Here is a 16,253-nt window from a genome sequence, read left to right as displayed (position 1 = left end):
TTGATGAGTTGTATGAAAGTTTAAACTATCTGTAAAGCATTTCATATTTATTTCAGTCAGATTGCATGCCAGCTGTTTAAACTGTCTTGAGGATTTATACAACTGAAGCTGAATCAATTTAGTTCCCAAGTCAATGCTAAAAGTATGTTTATCAAACATAGCATCAATTTGTTCCAAATGTCATCAGACTTTTTGGATGAATGACAAAGGAGAACCTATAAGCAAACTAATTGTACACTGGGTGATGAGGAAGCATTTAACATGAAAAGATTTTTCCACTTCAACCAGCTTTGTAACATGAAGTTTGCTTCTCGTTCACTGATAACACTGAAATGAAATTAATGTGCCAACTTTGTTTTTCTGTTCTCATCCTGAAGCAAAGTTCTTAACCCGAGGTACTATTTCTAGGTTAGCGGAGTCTGTAACTTGAAGCATCTGTAACCTGAGGTACCACTATATAGTCATCCAACCTCTGCATAAATACCAGCAAAGAAGGAGAGTCCACCGCCTCTATTCCATTGTCAAACAGCTCTTATTGTCAACAATGTTCATTCTGATGTTTAGTTGGAATCCCCTTTCTTATAACTTCAATCCATTGGTTCAGGTCCTAGCCTCCAGAGCAGGAGAAAACAACCTTGCTCCATCCTCCATGTGACAGCCATTTTAGATATTTGAAAATGCCTATCATATCTCCTCTCAGTCTCCTCTTTACAAGGCTAAACATACCCAATTCCCTCTACTGTTCCTCATAAGGCCTGGTTTCTAGACCCTTTGTCATCACCCTCCTCCTTACACGTTTCAGCTTTTCAATATCCTTCTTAAATTGTGGTGCCCAGAACTGGACACAGTAATCCTGGTGTGGGAGTTAATAGTCAAAACATCTAGAGGCATGCTTTGGGGAAATAATGTTTTAGACTTGCTATCTCAAGCCTGCAAGGCTCTCCTCCCCAGCAGTAATACCGTAATTTTCGCTCCATAACACGCAGTTTTTTCCTCCTAGAAAGTAAGGGGAAATGTCTGTGCGTGTTATGGAGCGAATGCCTACGGATGGCGGGGGAATCTGCTGCAGTTGTGAGCAGTCCGTGGCTCGCTTTGAAACAGCAAAGCGGGTGTAAGCGGCTCCTGTCAGTGAGCGGAGCCGGGGAGGAGGGAGAGAAGCAGAGCGGGGTTGGCTGCTTTAAAACAACCCCATGCTCTATGTCCCTCTCTCCTCCCCACTGAGCTGCTAAGTAGCAGCAAAGCTTTTCAGCCAGCCGAGCGGGGGAGGAGGGAGAGCAGAGCAGGGTTGGCTGCTTTAAAACAACCCTGTGCTCTCTGTCCCTGCCTGCAGTTTTTTGCTGTCCGATTTTGGATTAGCCACTGTAGGGGCTCTGTGTGTGGGGGGGTGTGTGCTTGAGCTATCGTTCTCCTCCTCCTGCTTCCCGTTCACTCTCCCAGCGCCCCTGCGCTTTCCTGCGACTTTAGGATTGATACTCTGGGGGGGGGGGGCATTGTTCTCCTTCTCTTGCTTCCCGTTCACTCCCCCAGCGCCCCTGCGACTTTAGGGCGACTTTAGCATGGATCCACATGGATCCTCAGGATTTTTGCATTGGGCTACCCCAAACTCACCGTCAGATCACATGTCTGTGGCCACAGCATGAACACAAAAATCATACATCCACTGTTTCGTTTAGAATATTTTTTTCTTGTTTTCCTCCTCTAAAAACTACATGCGTGTTATGGTCTGGTGCGTGTTATAGAGTGAAAAATACGGTACATACGGGGAGATCAAAAGGGGGGGTTGTCTCCCCCAAGCAGCATTGGAATCGAGTTCCCTTCAAAGCAACCTCAACGAGACTCTAGTGTGTGGCTTGGTGGATCTTCATTCTACTCAAGAAAACTGCTGTTAGCTAAGATGCTGGCCTCACCTTACTGTATCATATCCGTGGTTTCAAGAGTCTGTGGACAAGACCCAGATACAATGAGGCAGGATCTCGACACACGGGAATGGGGAAGAGAAAAAGTCTTTGGCACTAAATATTGCTGCAAGTGTAGCCATCTTGTTCATAGTAAATGGGCAACTGATAAGTTACCACATACTTTAACAAAATCTCATTGAATGTTCTTGAATTCCTCTGCATGTTTTCCTGATGCTTGGAATTCTCTCTGGTCTTCAGAAAGTAACACCTTCCAACTTCAGAAGCCATATGAAGGCAGCCCTGTATAGGGAAGCTTTTAATGTTTGATGTCTTATTGTGTTTTAATTTGTTGGCAGCTGCTCAGAGTGGGCAGTCAGATGAGCAGCAAATATTAGATGATGATGATGATGGTGGTGATGATATATGGACTTTGGAGCCAGTTTTGCCGTTTAAATGGTATAATGAGTCAGATTTTTTAGCTGGAGGAAGCTAAAACTGGACAGCAGCCTTCAGAGACTTAAATAGTGGCTCTCTGGGAAACATGACAAAGGAGCAGCATCCAGGCCAGCTAATCATAATAATAGTAGCTACTATTTAACTTTAAGAATTGGTGCCTCAGTTTCCTTCTTCCCTCATCCCTCTCCAGTACTTTTTCTTTTTGTGTTACGTCTTTTAGATTGTAAGCCTGTAGGCAGAGACCATTAAGTTTTGATTGATATTAAGCCACTCTGGGAGCCTTTTCAGCTGAAAAAGATACAAATGCTCCAAATAAATAAAATGTATTTATTCTAATGCTATTTCCACAAACATGCTTTTATGGAAGAGCATTCAGATACCATCAACTTTGCTTCTTACATTATTTCCACAAACATATTTTAATATGCTTCTGGGTAACTCATACTTTGCATGCAAAGGATTTTCAGCACCTATTGAGTCAGTATATTTGCCACCTAATTCACTGCCACTTTGTGCAAAACACAAAGATGGCCCCTTGTTCAACAAGGAAAAACAGAATGCAAGACTACAGCTAGGTAAGGGTAAAGGTACCCCTGCCCGTACGGGCCAGTCTTGACAGACTCTAGGGTTGTGCGCTCATCTCACTCTACAGGCTGGGAGCCAGCGCTGTCCGCAGACACTTCCGGGTCACGTGGCCAGCGTGACAAGCTGCATCTGGCGAGCCATCGCAGCACACGGAAACGCCGTTTACCTTCCCGCTAGTAAGCGGTCCCTATTTATCTACTTGCACCCGGGGGTGCTTTCGAACTGCTAGGTTGGCAGGCGCTGGGACCGAGCAATGGGAGCGCACCCCGCCGCGGGGATTCGAACCGCCGACCTGAAGATTGGCAAGTCCTAGGCGCTGAGGTTTTACCCACAGCGCCACCCGCGTCCCAAGACTACACCTAGAACGGAACAAAATACGATATGAATACACGTTCTGTTATACTATCAACAGATTGCATGAAATTAAGCCTGTGTATGCGTTCCTTATAAAGCAATTTGAAAACAGAACTTGATCTGAAAAACAAAGAGATGTAAAAGAATCACAGATTTTCAGCAGTTGAGTACATATGGTTGTTTAAGACATCCCAAAGACTATAACACTGCTCCCAGAGGCAGGTAACATTTGCCTTTGACATTTCCCTTTGTAACCATTGACATGGCACTCCTATAGTCACACCCAAATCCAAGCTTGATGAGAGGAGAAAATAACCTACACTGTCGAAACTATCTGTGAGAAATGTATCAGATAGGGAAGGGAGCAAAGTTCAGATGGAGAGCCACGCTCGGAGCAATAGAATTAAATGTTTATTGGAGAGGTATAAAGCAGGTAACAGAGACAGTAACATGAGGAACCTTGCAACCTTCCACAGCAGTTACGGTTACGGGGAAGTAATGCAACCAAGAGCCTGAGGGCTCTTTTTCAGGAGCATTTCACAAGATGTGAAACTATATAAATAGTTGATTAGCATAAATGTTCATCTGGTTTACAAATCTGTATTGATCGTATGTTGTATTTAGCAATGAATATTTATTGGACACTTAGCTTATACCATTTATCACGTTTATGCCATTCACCATATATGTCAGCAGGGAAATTTTTGGTGAAGCAGCACTATGGCTCAGAACAAAAAACACTAATTCTCCCTTTATAAATTGAAATACAGGAAGCATGTTCCTTGCAAAAAGCAAATAATAAACTGTAATAAAATATCCTGGAACTTTATCATGCTCACTTAAATTTGAACTACACTAGTAGGGTTTGGAAACTACAGGCAACTCACAATTTACACAGGGAGTACATTCCTGGCCTCCCAAAGTAACTGGAATCATGTATATTGGGAGCACCCTGGAGGGGCAGTGGGGCTTGCACAGCTGACGCGTGGGGAAGCTTCTTCCCTGCACATCAGCTGAGCCAATCTTGCACAGCTGGCGCGCAAAGAAGAAGCTACTGCTATGCTACCCTGCAGGTGAGCTGTTAGGCAGGAAGGCCTTAACAAAGCCCCGCTGGGCCTCCAGCTCGTGAGAAGACCCTCCCTACAGCCCGAAGAGGACATCTTCTTTTGGTTATGGAGAGAGTCTCTTCATGAGCCAGAAGGACTCTCCAGTGTGCTCCCTATTTCCAGGTTCCTGGCACTGCGCATGTGCACAGTCGCCCGCAAATAGCACATACGTAAATGGGGAGTTGCTTGTACAGCTATATCACCACATTTATACAGGGAAATGGAGGTGTTTAAGAAGCTTTGAAAACAAGTCTCTGAATCCACAGAAATCTAGTTCAAACACACCTATCAAAATATTACAATTGTTATAACAGATGCATTGAGATGCCTGGAAAACTAAGAGAGGGTAACGTGAACCAAGCTGTCATAATGCATTTATTCAGTAACTACATTGTATAAGGCATTGTGTTCAACTATTCATAGAGCTTACATAACTATACAATATGACTACCAAGCAGTCAACTTTGAAGTGTACAGTGGAATCTCAGGTTACATACCGTCCTCCTTATGAACGCTTCGGGTAATGAGCTCCGCTAACCCAGAAGTAGGTGCTCCTGGTTGCGAACTTTGCCCCGGGATGCCAGCGGAAGTCACGCACCGGTGGCGCGGAGCCAGTGGGAGGCCCCATTAGTGAAAGCGTGTCTCAAGTTAAGAACGGCTTCAGGTTAAGAACGGACCTCCAGAACAAGGTGCCACTGTATTTTAATATTTCCTGGTAGTGCAGAAACTTTTATATCACCAAAAAGGGGAAGTGTCTGAAAAATGCAGGTTTTTGTGGGAAGGATTTTCTTTGATTCCATCATTAACATCTGCTACATGTTCTAGTATAATACTTTCAAACAGGAACTGAATATTTGCCTGGGCCTACTGTCACATTTTCTAATGGTTTTAGAATTCTGAGAAGCTGGAATTGCCATAAAGGTTAGTGAATAAAGGGACAACAAAATTTCCTATTTTTTATTAGAATGTTGTTGCATGTCTCATCCAGTAGAAGTCAGACTCTTACATCACATGTAGAAAATGCTGCGGGCTACAGCTTCCATCAGCCCCTACCAGTATGGGCTGATCAATGATGGTCAGTGATGAGTGTTGTCACCACATTGGCTAGCCCTGACTTAAGCTGCCATCATTTCTATTGAAATAGGCTTATTACTGCAGCCCCCTCATGTTATGCAAGATTCACATCTATGTATTGGCCATTGGTCACTATTGCTAAACAAAGCTGCATCCAAATATGCACAAAATGCAAGTGTTTCATTCAAGAATGGCAATAGAGAGCACAATTGTTTTCTCCATGAGTTTTAGCTCAAAATAGCTCTAATGATATAAAAGTTCATTATTTGCCTTATACTGAAGGGCCTCACTGTCCTCACATCTTGGGACAAGTTAAATGAGTTTCCGGAGTATAGCTAACAAAAATGTGTGTCCCTTCTGGGCATTTCTTTTAAAAACTTAAATGGCTATGAGAAATATTTCCTGTTAGGAAGGACACATTTTGCTTGCCTCCATTCTCACTGAAATACTTTTAAAGGCAGCATTACAAGTGTCAGAGTGTGTTTTGAAGGTAGTATATATATTCAATGTATTTATGATGAGCATGTTTTAGCAATTCAGAGTTCAAATGTCTATGTAAAGTATATATATTAAACATGGTGGCTTTCACCCATTATATGGAGATTTCTTCCCAATAGGAAATACATTTATCTTACTTTTTCCAGACGCAGCACTAACAAATGGAATACTGGCACTCTGCTACAGTTTGCTGAAGCTATGTGCATTAAGGAAAAGACAAAAAAATTACTCTCAAAGACAATTTCAGCATTGTGACAACTTTTAAAACTTTTCCATTAACAGCTGAAAACGGTTATCTTATGCAGCACATTCACATTTACTGAAGAAATGTATTATGGTGGTTTCACATTGCTCTCTTTAGTTCTTCAGATTAAAAAAAAAAATTCCCCACCAAAAGGCATGTGCACACTACATCACACCTGGAACATAAAAACTTGATAGCTAAAATCTTGGCTGGGGCAAGTTGCTGGCATCACATGACCCCTTTACTGTAGCAACTGCACTGGCTCCCAGTCTGTTTCTAAGTGCAATTCAAGGTGCTGGTTATTGTTCCTATTTTAGTATATGTGCTGCCGAAGCAAACACAATGTGTTGGTTATTACTTTCAAAGCCCTAAACAGCTTGTGATTGAGCTACTTGAAGGACCATCTCCTCTTATGTGACTATGCCTTTCCTTGAAGACTGACTGTTGACTGTTCCTGCTTGTACCTTCATATGGACCATGCAGCAGCACAAAACTTTATTTCCTTACAAACAAAGGCACATTGCTTCTAACAGTTTACTTCTTAATGACTGCTGTTTAGCACAACCCTGGTCACATCTACCCAGGCTACTGAATTGAATGGGGCTTACTCCCAGGTATGTGAGGTTAGGACTGCAGCCTCACTCATTATTTCAACAGTTTTATTATACAGATCTGTGTAAGGCAGAATGTAAGCCATAAGGACTTATCGGTATTCCTCTGTAGGGGGGCCTTGGCAGTGGCTCATCATCCTGAATAAGGCCACGTATAAAATCCTAAAGGCAAATGTGGTCAGTAATTCATACGAGCAAGTGCAGAAAAAAGTGTGTGTGGCGGGGGGAGGGTTACATTCTCATGTCCTTGTTTGATCTCAAAAAACATCTGCGCACTTCCTTCAAGTCTTATTCACATTCCAGTAGGCAAACCAATTTACATGGGAATTCTTGTTGCCAAGCACTTCAAAAGCCATGTTAGAAGGGAAATATGTCATATTGTACCACTTAGATGTTGTATTCATTGTGCCCATTTCCCAACCACATTACTTAAAGTTTTAAACCATAGTACAATTCCACAGCAATTCTTCATTCCACCAGGATGTCAATGAAGACAGAGCAAGTTATATACTAATGGTGATATGGCTGAGTGAAAGTAAAATTAATATTGCTTGGCAAATACATGCAAGTAGAAGAGGAGAGTCTATGAGAATACACTGTCAAAAAATGGCAAGACAGCAATGTAGTCTTACATAGCTTTCTACAAAACCTTCTTAAATCTTGTGAAAATATGTCTTTTCAGGTGTATCTAATGAACACTTTCATGAAGTACTTCATTTGCATATTTTGTAAACAACTGTGGAAGTGTCATATCTCAGTGCTAGAGTTGCATGCATGGTGTACACAAGATCTGGAGTTCAATCCCTGGCATTCCCTGCTAGAATAGTTTCAAAAGAAGGGCTATGAAAGATCTGTGTTTGCCCAACACCCTGGAGATCTGCTGCCAATACAAAGCAAAAGTGGCTGGCTGAGCTCAGTATCAACCCTAGCACAGAGCTACTGGTTCAGTGAAAGAGAACCACGATGCTCTCCTGGTAAATATTCAGTTGCTTGGCTTTTAGGACTACAGTGGTACCTCAGAGCTTGAACGGCTCCATTCTCGAATGTTTCAACTCCCAAACGCAGAAAACCCGGAAGTAAGTGTTCCGGTTTCCGAACACTCCTTGGAACACGAACATCCAACGCAGCTTCTGTGCAAAAACCTAGCTGTCAGCTAATCGAAAGCCATGCCTCGGAACTCGAATGTCTAGGAAGTCGAATGGTCTTTCAGAACGGATTACGTTTGAGGTACCACTGTATTGGTAAACAAGTTTTTAGCTTTCATGGCTCATTCCCAAAGAAACATATAGAAACATGTAGGAAGTGATGTTTATAAACTCAGAAAAAAGAAGAGAGCTCAGGTGGAATTTCTGTGTCTTAAGATGAGTCCAAGATCTATGTGGGGTTCCTGAAGTGTTGTCTTCTGCTTAGTTTATCATTAGGTCACAGTAATGTGGTTCAAACTAGAAAGAAGCTTGTTGTGCTTGACCCAATTCAGAAACTGCCACAGCTGCCTGCCTGAACAATGATATGTAAATTTACCAACAGCAAGATTTGGGACATAAGTTCACTGGTGTCTAAGATAGCTGTTGATACTACCTATGACACAACAATACTAAATATGTAGTATCACACTCACATCACAAGCAGTGATGCAAGCATAAATGTTTAGGATACAGCTGCTAGTGGTTTAAATTTATCTTGCTCAGTCCTTTTACATAGGAATGTAATGTTAAGTATGGATCTGGAGCAAATATCAGTGTTAGCCCCATAGTGATATAATATACCGGTACATGTAAATAACAAGCAGCACAATACTAGAATGTGACTCAAAAAGGGCAATTCTCTGTGCACTGTGGGACAGTACGTGGGATAAAGGAATTCAGAACAGACAGTGCATATTTATTCTTCCATTGAAAGTTCTTTACCAAATAGTTTGAATTACTAAAGAGGAAAAAATACCAACCCAGTGGAAGGAATAGCTTGTTTTCGTAAAGGTTAACAGAACTATTGAATACACTTTTGCCTCAAAACTATTATGCGCCTGAGAGTTTATGTCACATAACATAGGCATCAACTGCATCAAGATTTTATAAAAATTATACTGATCATACTTGTTTACAGAAGGAACCAACCAGTGACAGGACTTAAGAAACCTTTCATTTAATGCCTTGTTTTATATTTTGCATAATTCATCAAGCCCTGTTATTTGCATAGATAATTAGAAAACATGACAAGTGTCTTATGGAAACACTCTAATCAAACGTTGTAAACAACCTTATGTGAGAGTTTTGTTTTCGGCATGACCATTACCACTACAGTGTTCAAGAATATAAGGCTGAACAAGTTTCTAAGTATTTTCAGGTCTGATATTGTTATAATAAATACGCAAATTATGTTGTCTTTAATATAAAGATACATAACAGCCCAACCTTAATGTGATGCAAGGGTTACTGAGTTCAACAGGATTTCTATAAGCATGCACAGAATTGCAGTTTAAGGATTATATTTTTATCTTAAATGCAGGAAACATATCATCTTTATTTACATGATTACAAAACTGAAGAGACAGCACACTAATAGTTTGAAGAAGCCTAAGGAAGAGGTGTCAAGACAAACAAATAGGATTTTCCCAGGCACTAACACACGAATGTATTAAAGAGCATTCAGCCCTTCAAAATCCTGCTTAATGACAGCAGATGATTAAAGGATCAACATAAAATATTCCCTGAAATGCAACTCCATGTAGCTGTTTAGGTATAGGTCAATACTATACACATCTACATTTAATGTGTTGAAAATGTTTTTATAAATATTCTGCACATTACAGTACAGTGGTACCTCGGGTTAAGAATTTAATTCGTTCTGGAGGTTTGTTCTTAACCTGAAACTGTTCTTAACCTGAAGCACCACTTTAGCTAATGGGGCCTCCTGCTGCAGCTGTGCCGCCGCTGCACAATTTCTGTTCTCAACCTGAAGCAAAGTTCTTAACCCGAGGTAATCTTTCTGGGTTAGCGGAGTCTGTAACCTGAAGTGTCTGTAACCTGAAGCATATGTAACCCGAGGTACCATTGTATACGTTTCGTATCCCATGACTGAATATCAAAGTTCTAGTGAAAAACAAAGATGCTGCTGCAAGCCTGAGGTTTGCCCACCCCATTTTATAGAAATACTATGTGTTATCCTACTAACAACTAGATAGATTCAACACACTCTGATACAGAAACACCTCTGAGAATTCACCAGAAACCATACGCTTTGCTTCCCACATAGTTAACAAAAGGGAGAAATGAGGAAACTGATATCAGGATTATGGACTTTTGCTACCCCTGCAAAGATGACATCAGAAAATGTGAGAGACACACAACACAGAAATTTAAAGGATTTGCACATTACACCTTCTTACAATTAAATCAATACCAGTCCCCAGCAAAGCCAAGGCTATAGTGCTAACTTCACCTACTTGGGTGTAAGCCCCACTGAATTCAATAGGGCATATGTCTAAGAATACATGGTTAGAATTGCACGGTTGCAGACACCAGTTGAATATTTCATTATTTTAGGAATAACCTAAGGGAAATGTGACCAAAGTATTGTACACATAAACTCACTTATTTTTTCAGACTCAAACTCAAGGAATTAATCACCCGTTTATAATCTTTGCGGTGAATAGTGCCTATTGTTAATGCGTCTACTTATTATTCAAATTTGCTTGATTTTCCCTTATGCAAACAATTACAACGTCCTCTCACACGGAAACAACAAATGTCAGCAACTAAACTTGCCGACGGATGCACGACACACTACGCACATTCATGTACTGCACACACTGTAACGAGACTTCACACCCCTGCCCCTTACTTCCCTTCTCACAGTCCTGGGGGGCGGGAATCCTCTCTCCGGGCCTCCCTTCCTCCCACCCCCCCTTTCCTTGCGTCATCGAATACACACTCAGGATGCGCCAGGAGCGATATAATAAACTAACGAGGAGAAGCGAAGACACTGCTGATGTTTTCATGGTTTCATTGCAGCCACACCACCAGGCTGGAAGAGGCTGCTGTGGAGCCAACTTGCCCACCTTCGCCACAGGAAAGCAATGACGCTGGCCGTTCACGTGTATTCACATCCCCACGTGTTTGTGTGTGCACGCGCGTCCCTACTTTTCAGAAGGGGGAAGGGAGACACGAGCCCCGCCGTTGTCCCTCAACAATTCCTACGTGTCAGCTGCCCAGTCACGCTGTTCCCTCCACCAGTTCCTGTGAGGGGAAAATTACACGCACACACACCCGCTCTCTCCTGCCAACCCTGAACCTCGTGAGAGGAAATGCAACGCTCTCCCATGATGTGCCCCCCCAACCGCCCTTTAACCGCCACCCCGCTTCCGTCCACGAATGTATTAATCCTCTCCAACCTTCCCACCTCAGTCCCCCGTCTCCCCAGCCCCGGTGTACAAGGAAGCCATGTCCCTCCCCTCCCCGCCGACCCCACCACCGCCAACAGCCACACCTACCTGTCTTCTCGTGGTCGTAGCCCACCACAATGAAATAATCTGCCAGCCTGGCCATGGCTGAGGAGAGCCTGCCTCGGGCCCCGCGAGCCCCGCCGCCGCCGCTGACACCGCCGCCGCGCCCGGGAAACTCAGCATCCTCCCCGCGGCGCCTGCAGCTGCTGCACAAGAAGAAGGAGCAGCACCTCAGCCATGTTGGACGCCCAGGCTCGCAGTGCGCCTGCGCGCGCTCCCAACCCCCCCCCCCCACTCCCAACCGCCGCAACGCCGCTGCTGTACTACGACCTCGCGGGGGCAGGGCGGGCGTTTGCGGGGTTTACAAACACCACGCGCCGCTGCCGGGCGGCTGCAGCCCACGCTCAGTGGGGTCAGAAGAAGGGAAGGTCGGGGGGACGGGGGGGGGACGGGCGTTTCCCTCCCTCCCCCTCACTATTGTAGTGGTTTGCAGCTGGGTGCACGTTTGCATGTGGCGCTCTGTATGCAGCGACTCGGGTGCATGATGGACCTGTCGCCTGCAAAAGCCGCAGGACGGATGGCGCCCTGAGGCATAAAGCTCAGCCCAAGCCTTAGCCCGGCGCTTCCTTCCTGTTTTGGAAATTCAAATTAATACAGAGCGCGGGGAAACGGAGGATGGCGGAGCCGCTCCCCCCTCCCCCGAGATTCGCGAAATCTCCGGCGAAAGTGTGTCCCGCAGGCTTTCGGCCACACTTCGCTTCCGCTTGCAAAGTGCTTAAGGCTCACCCGAAGGCCGTTTCGCTCCTGCTGTTCGGAGCCTCTGTCTGCTGACTGTGCGCATGTGTGAAGGGCAGCTTTAAATTGCTTGCGTTAGGTTTCCGAACCCATTCATTTCCGTAAGGTAGATTGTAAGCTGCGTTCCAGCCATCCTGCATTTGGGTGTCCTCCGGCTATCGTTTCTCGTAGACATGTTTTGAAATGGCATGTTCACGTTTTTAGCTTCTGCCTAGCCAAGTTTGGAGAAATGTCTTTTCAGTTTCATTTCTCCGTGGGGAAAAATAATCAAAAAGGCAGGGGTGATCTTGGCCCAAACCCCATTTGTAACTCTTGGAATTATTTTTTTGCCTTATCGCACCCATTATCTTTACTAACTGCATGATCCTGAAGGTTACTCAAAAGTTATTTACTCCCAAGTAGCAGCCTGATCCTATGCAGAGTTAGTACATTTAAGCCTACTGAAATCATTTCCAGACTTGCATTATGTTTTAATTAAGAGCAATTTAAAAGAGTGTTTTAAAATAGCACTAAAACACAATAACTGAGGAGTAAGCCAAATGACTTCAGTGTTTCTGTTCTTGAAGGATGGACATTAATATAGAGAATATGAAGCGAAACACTGCGTTGGAGCCAGACATGACCCATTGAAATCAATGAGTCTACTCAAAATATGGCCAAGTCTAGATTCAACCCCATGTGAGATTACATTATTGAACTCCACAGAATCCATGGACTTCCCCACAAGCAAGTATTGCATGGTTACAGTTTGGAGCTGCAATCCTATTTACACTTACCTGAAAACAAACACTATTGAATTCAGTACCCCTTACTTTTGAGTAGACATGCACAGGGTTGTGCTGTTAATGAATCTGTTTAGTATTCCAATTCTAGATGCACTCTGTAGTTTTTCGGGACAATTTAAATCAAGTTTACTCTGAATTTACTGCCTAGACAATGAGTTTAAGATTACAGACTTAGTGATTTCTAGGGAATTTACTCTCCCTTACAAGCTTTTTAAAGTAATGTTGGTGCAACAAAATCATTTAGAACGTGCTCTGATACGCAAATGTGGTCAGTAAAGACCACACCATGTTTAATTTATGTTCCCAAAGTGGCAACCAGAACAATACTGTGATGGGAGCTGAGCAAGGTTCAACTTTTGCACAAGCGATAGAAGCCTATGGCATATTCCACAGATGATGGGATTGTTCAGCAAACCACATCCATATGGCTGTCATAACGTTGGCAAGCTTCACTAGGAAGACCTGCTCTTTTGTTTGGAAACTCCATGCCAGCATTGCACATTCCTGGAAGCTGCTCGTACTGGTATGGAGGCTTTCCACCCAATCAAATCTGCCCATGTTGTGAGTTACTCACATACCTTATGGCAGCTGCATGGAGCCCACAGCTGTGGCTCCTTTTCAGCTGCAACAACTTCACCCCTGAAATAATGCAATAAATAGATCATACACAACATGGTTCTCACTAGTTCAGCATTTTGACACTTGTGAACATCAGGGTTGTAAGGTCTAATGTTAGGTGTTGTATTTTACTTTCCATGTAATTCAAATTATCCCATCAACACATATAGCCATGCAAGTCTACACATCACTTGGATAAACTGAGATTATGACACACCACAGCCTGGCTTATCTTCTTTTTACACGTTTTGCAGGTCATGAAATGAGCTACAATTCTGAAACCCTAGATTATTCATAAGGGAGGGAAATTACTACTTGATGGCTTCATTCTGTCCTTAGCAAATGTGCAAATAGTTGTGAGTCAGCATTATGCAATTTGTAGTTTACCACAAAAAATAAGTACAATAAAAATTCCAACTACTCTGGCAGAAAAGGCTTCTGGAATAGATCCATTGTTAATCTGTTAGACTAGGATGAGCAAAATATAAAAGGTATAATAAAGCTACTTCTGCACGTAGAAAACGATGTGCAGAAGAGCTCCTATTGGATGTGATTTTAACACTTCACTTCCACTGCTGCCGTTAAGCTGAAGCTGTGTTAGGCATGTTGCAGTATACTTAGTAAGTTAAAACCCACACCATATATGAACCAAGTCAGTGTTAGAAACTGAGATATGAAAGCTAGGACACCTTAAACCAGGCTTCCTCAACCTCAGCCCTCCAGATGTTTTGAGACTACAATTCCCATCATCCCTGACCACTGGTCCTGCTAGCCAGGGATCATGGGAGTTGTAGGCCAAAAACATCTGGAGGGCTGAGGTTGAGGAAGCCTGCCTTAAACCTAGGTTATGGGCACAACAACAAAATGTCTAGGTGTGCTTTGTTATAACAAGAATACAAAGCTGAAAATGAATGAACTGCAGGTAAAATATTATGTTCATTTTTCACGTGGTCTACTCCTTCTCTGCCCACCCCTGTAATACTCTTAAGAGGGTCTCTTCTCTAGTCTTCAGAGAGTAGCTGAAAGTGGGAAGACAGAAAAAGGTCCTCCTTTCCTTCTACTCTGCAATTTTAATCTGAAATCTTAGGTGCAGTACTGTGCCCAGAGCTCAGAAACTGCTTGCACTAAGGAAATTCCCTGCCACAAAATGAACCTAGAACAATGGGAGTTTCAAACAATGAACCAAGTGTCTGCCTGGAAGGGCCATAGCTCAATGGTGGAGTACATGCTTTGCATACGAAAGGTCCCAGGTTCAAACCCCAGCTTTTTCAGGTCCGGCTGGAAGATAGGTCTGTCTGAAACCTTGGAGAATTGCTGCCAGTCAGTACAGACTATACTGAGTTAGATGGACCATTGATCTGACCTGCTATAGGGCAGCTTCCTTTGTTCCTCTTGATCTCAGCCCATCTTCCCTCCATGGGCATAGCCAAGGGGGGTGAGGGAGCAGCTGCCCACCCCCAAATAAAAAATACATAGCTGACAGAGCAGAGGTTCTGACACCCCCCCACTAAAGGCCTTCCCCCCTAACAAAAATCCTTGCTACGCCCATGTTTCACTCCACTTCATGAAATGATGCAGCATAGGAATGGTGTTTGGGATACATGTAAGTGAGACATGGCTTTGTCTCACTTACATGTATCCCAAGACATGGCCTTGGCTTGTGGAAACAGCTGATTAATTTCAGCACTCCTAACACAACCACAACTTCAGCTTGACACCAGAACAGGAAGGAACAGGATGGTTACAATATGTTCTATAAGGAGCTCCATGGCACTCTTGTTTCCTGTAAACCATTTAAGATGCTGTCATCTTGAACTAGTTCAATCCTCCTGAAGTGTGAGGCTGAATAGAAAATGAAAACTACTCCTGAATGAATTAACTGTAGATGACATTCATGATTCTGCTGAAGGCCAGTGACACACCTTTGAAGACCTAACTGCTATATAAATGCAAAGTAAGCCGGATTCAATTGTTTTAGACTGCAGCTTATAAATATAAATGTGGCACATAACACTCTTTTGGAATTTAAAGCAACAAATGGTATTTTCACAATTGCCACAGAAATCGCTATATAAATGTCATGCATCTCCATGAAGCCACAAGTCCCTGCTGAGTTTTCTTACTTCTAAATCACTCCACAACTATCTTTTAGAGGCCACACATGCCTAGAAGGCCAGCTTGAATGTTTCATCTTCAGTAACAGCACTAAAGCAACCACATCCACAAACTACTTAAGATGTATTAATTGTGCTTAAACCATTTTAGTCATGTTAAAGTCTTTCAGCTTAAATGCAAGCCCATTGCAAAGAGATTAGTGCTGAAGGTGGGGGTGAGGAGGAGAAAGTGAACAGTAGCAATTATGCTAGTCTTTATGTATGACTGAGAAGCTTTATAGATGTGTTTTTCTTAAGTGAGGGTAGCTCCAGATAATCCATTAACTGAGCATTTTGATTTGCTTGCATGGAGGTTTGCTGATGATTATAATTTGTTACCTGGCCTACTCCCCAAGGTCCCAGGGCGGGCCACAACAACTAAAATACAAAATATTAAAACACAATATTATACAATATTAAAGGCAGTTTAAAACAACCTAAAATCACAGAAATAAGATATACATCTCAAGTGTCAAAACCCAAGATAAAGCATTCACCAAAAGATGTATAATGAGGATGCCAAATGCACCTCTGTGGAAAGAGAGTTCCACAACTTAGGGAATACCACAGAGAATGCTCTCTCCTGGGCTGCTACCACCCAAGCTTCTGAGGGCAATTTAACACCCTCTGCCAAT

The 16,253-nt window shown here is 43.0% G+C and overlaps 1 protein-coding gene across 2 annotated transcripts in view; it reads right to left on the bottom strand.

The window, feature by feature from the left end:
* Nucleotides 1-11,473, bottom strand: part of SBF2 (SET binding factor 2) — a 212,872-nt gene extending 201,399 nt beyond the window's left edge. For both annotated transcript variants that reach the window (XM_081013068.1, XM_081013069.1), the window contains exon 1: nt 11,316-11,473. In XM_081013068.1, coding sequence (XP_080869194.1) covers nt 11,316-11,370 — 55 coding nt within the window. In that variant the 5' untranslated portion in view covers nt 11,371-11,473. The remainder of the gene's footprint in view (nt 1-11,315) is intronic.
* Nucleotides 11,474-16,253: the final 4,780 nt, after the last annotated feature.

The sequence above is a fragment of the Podarcis pityusensis genome (assembly GCF_964106645.2).
Source record: "Podarcis pityusensis genome assembly, chromosome: 1".
Lineage (NCBI taxonomy): Eukaryota > Metazoa > Chordata > Lepidosauria > Squamata > Lacertidae > Podarcis > Podarcis pityusensis.
This window is presented reverse-complemented; position numbering and strand designations above follow the sequence as displayed.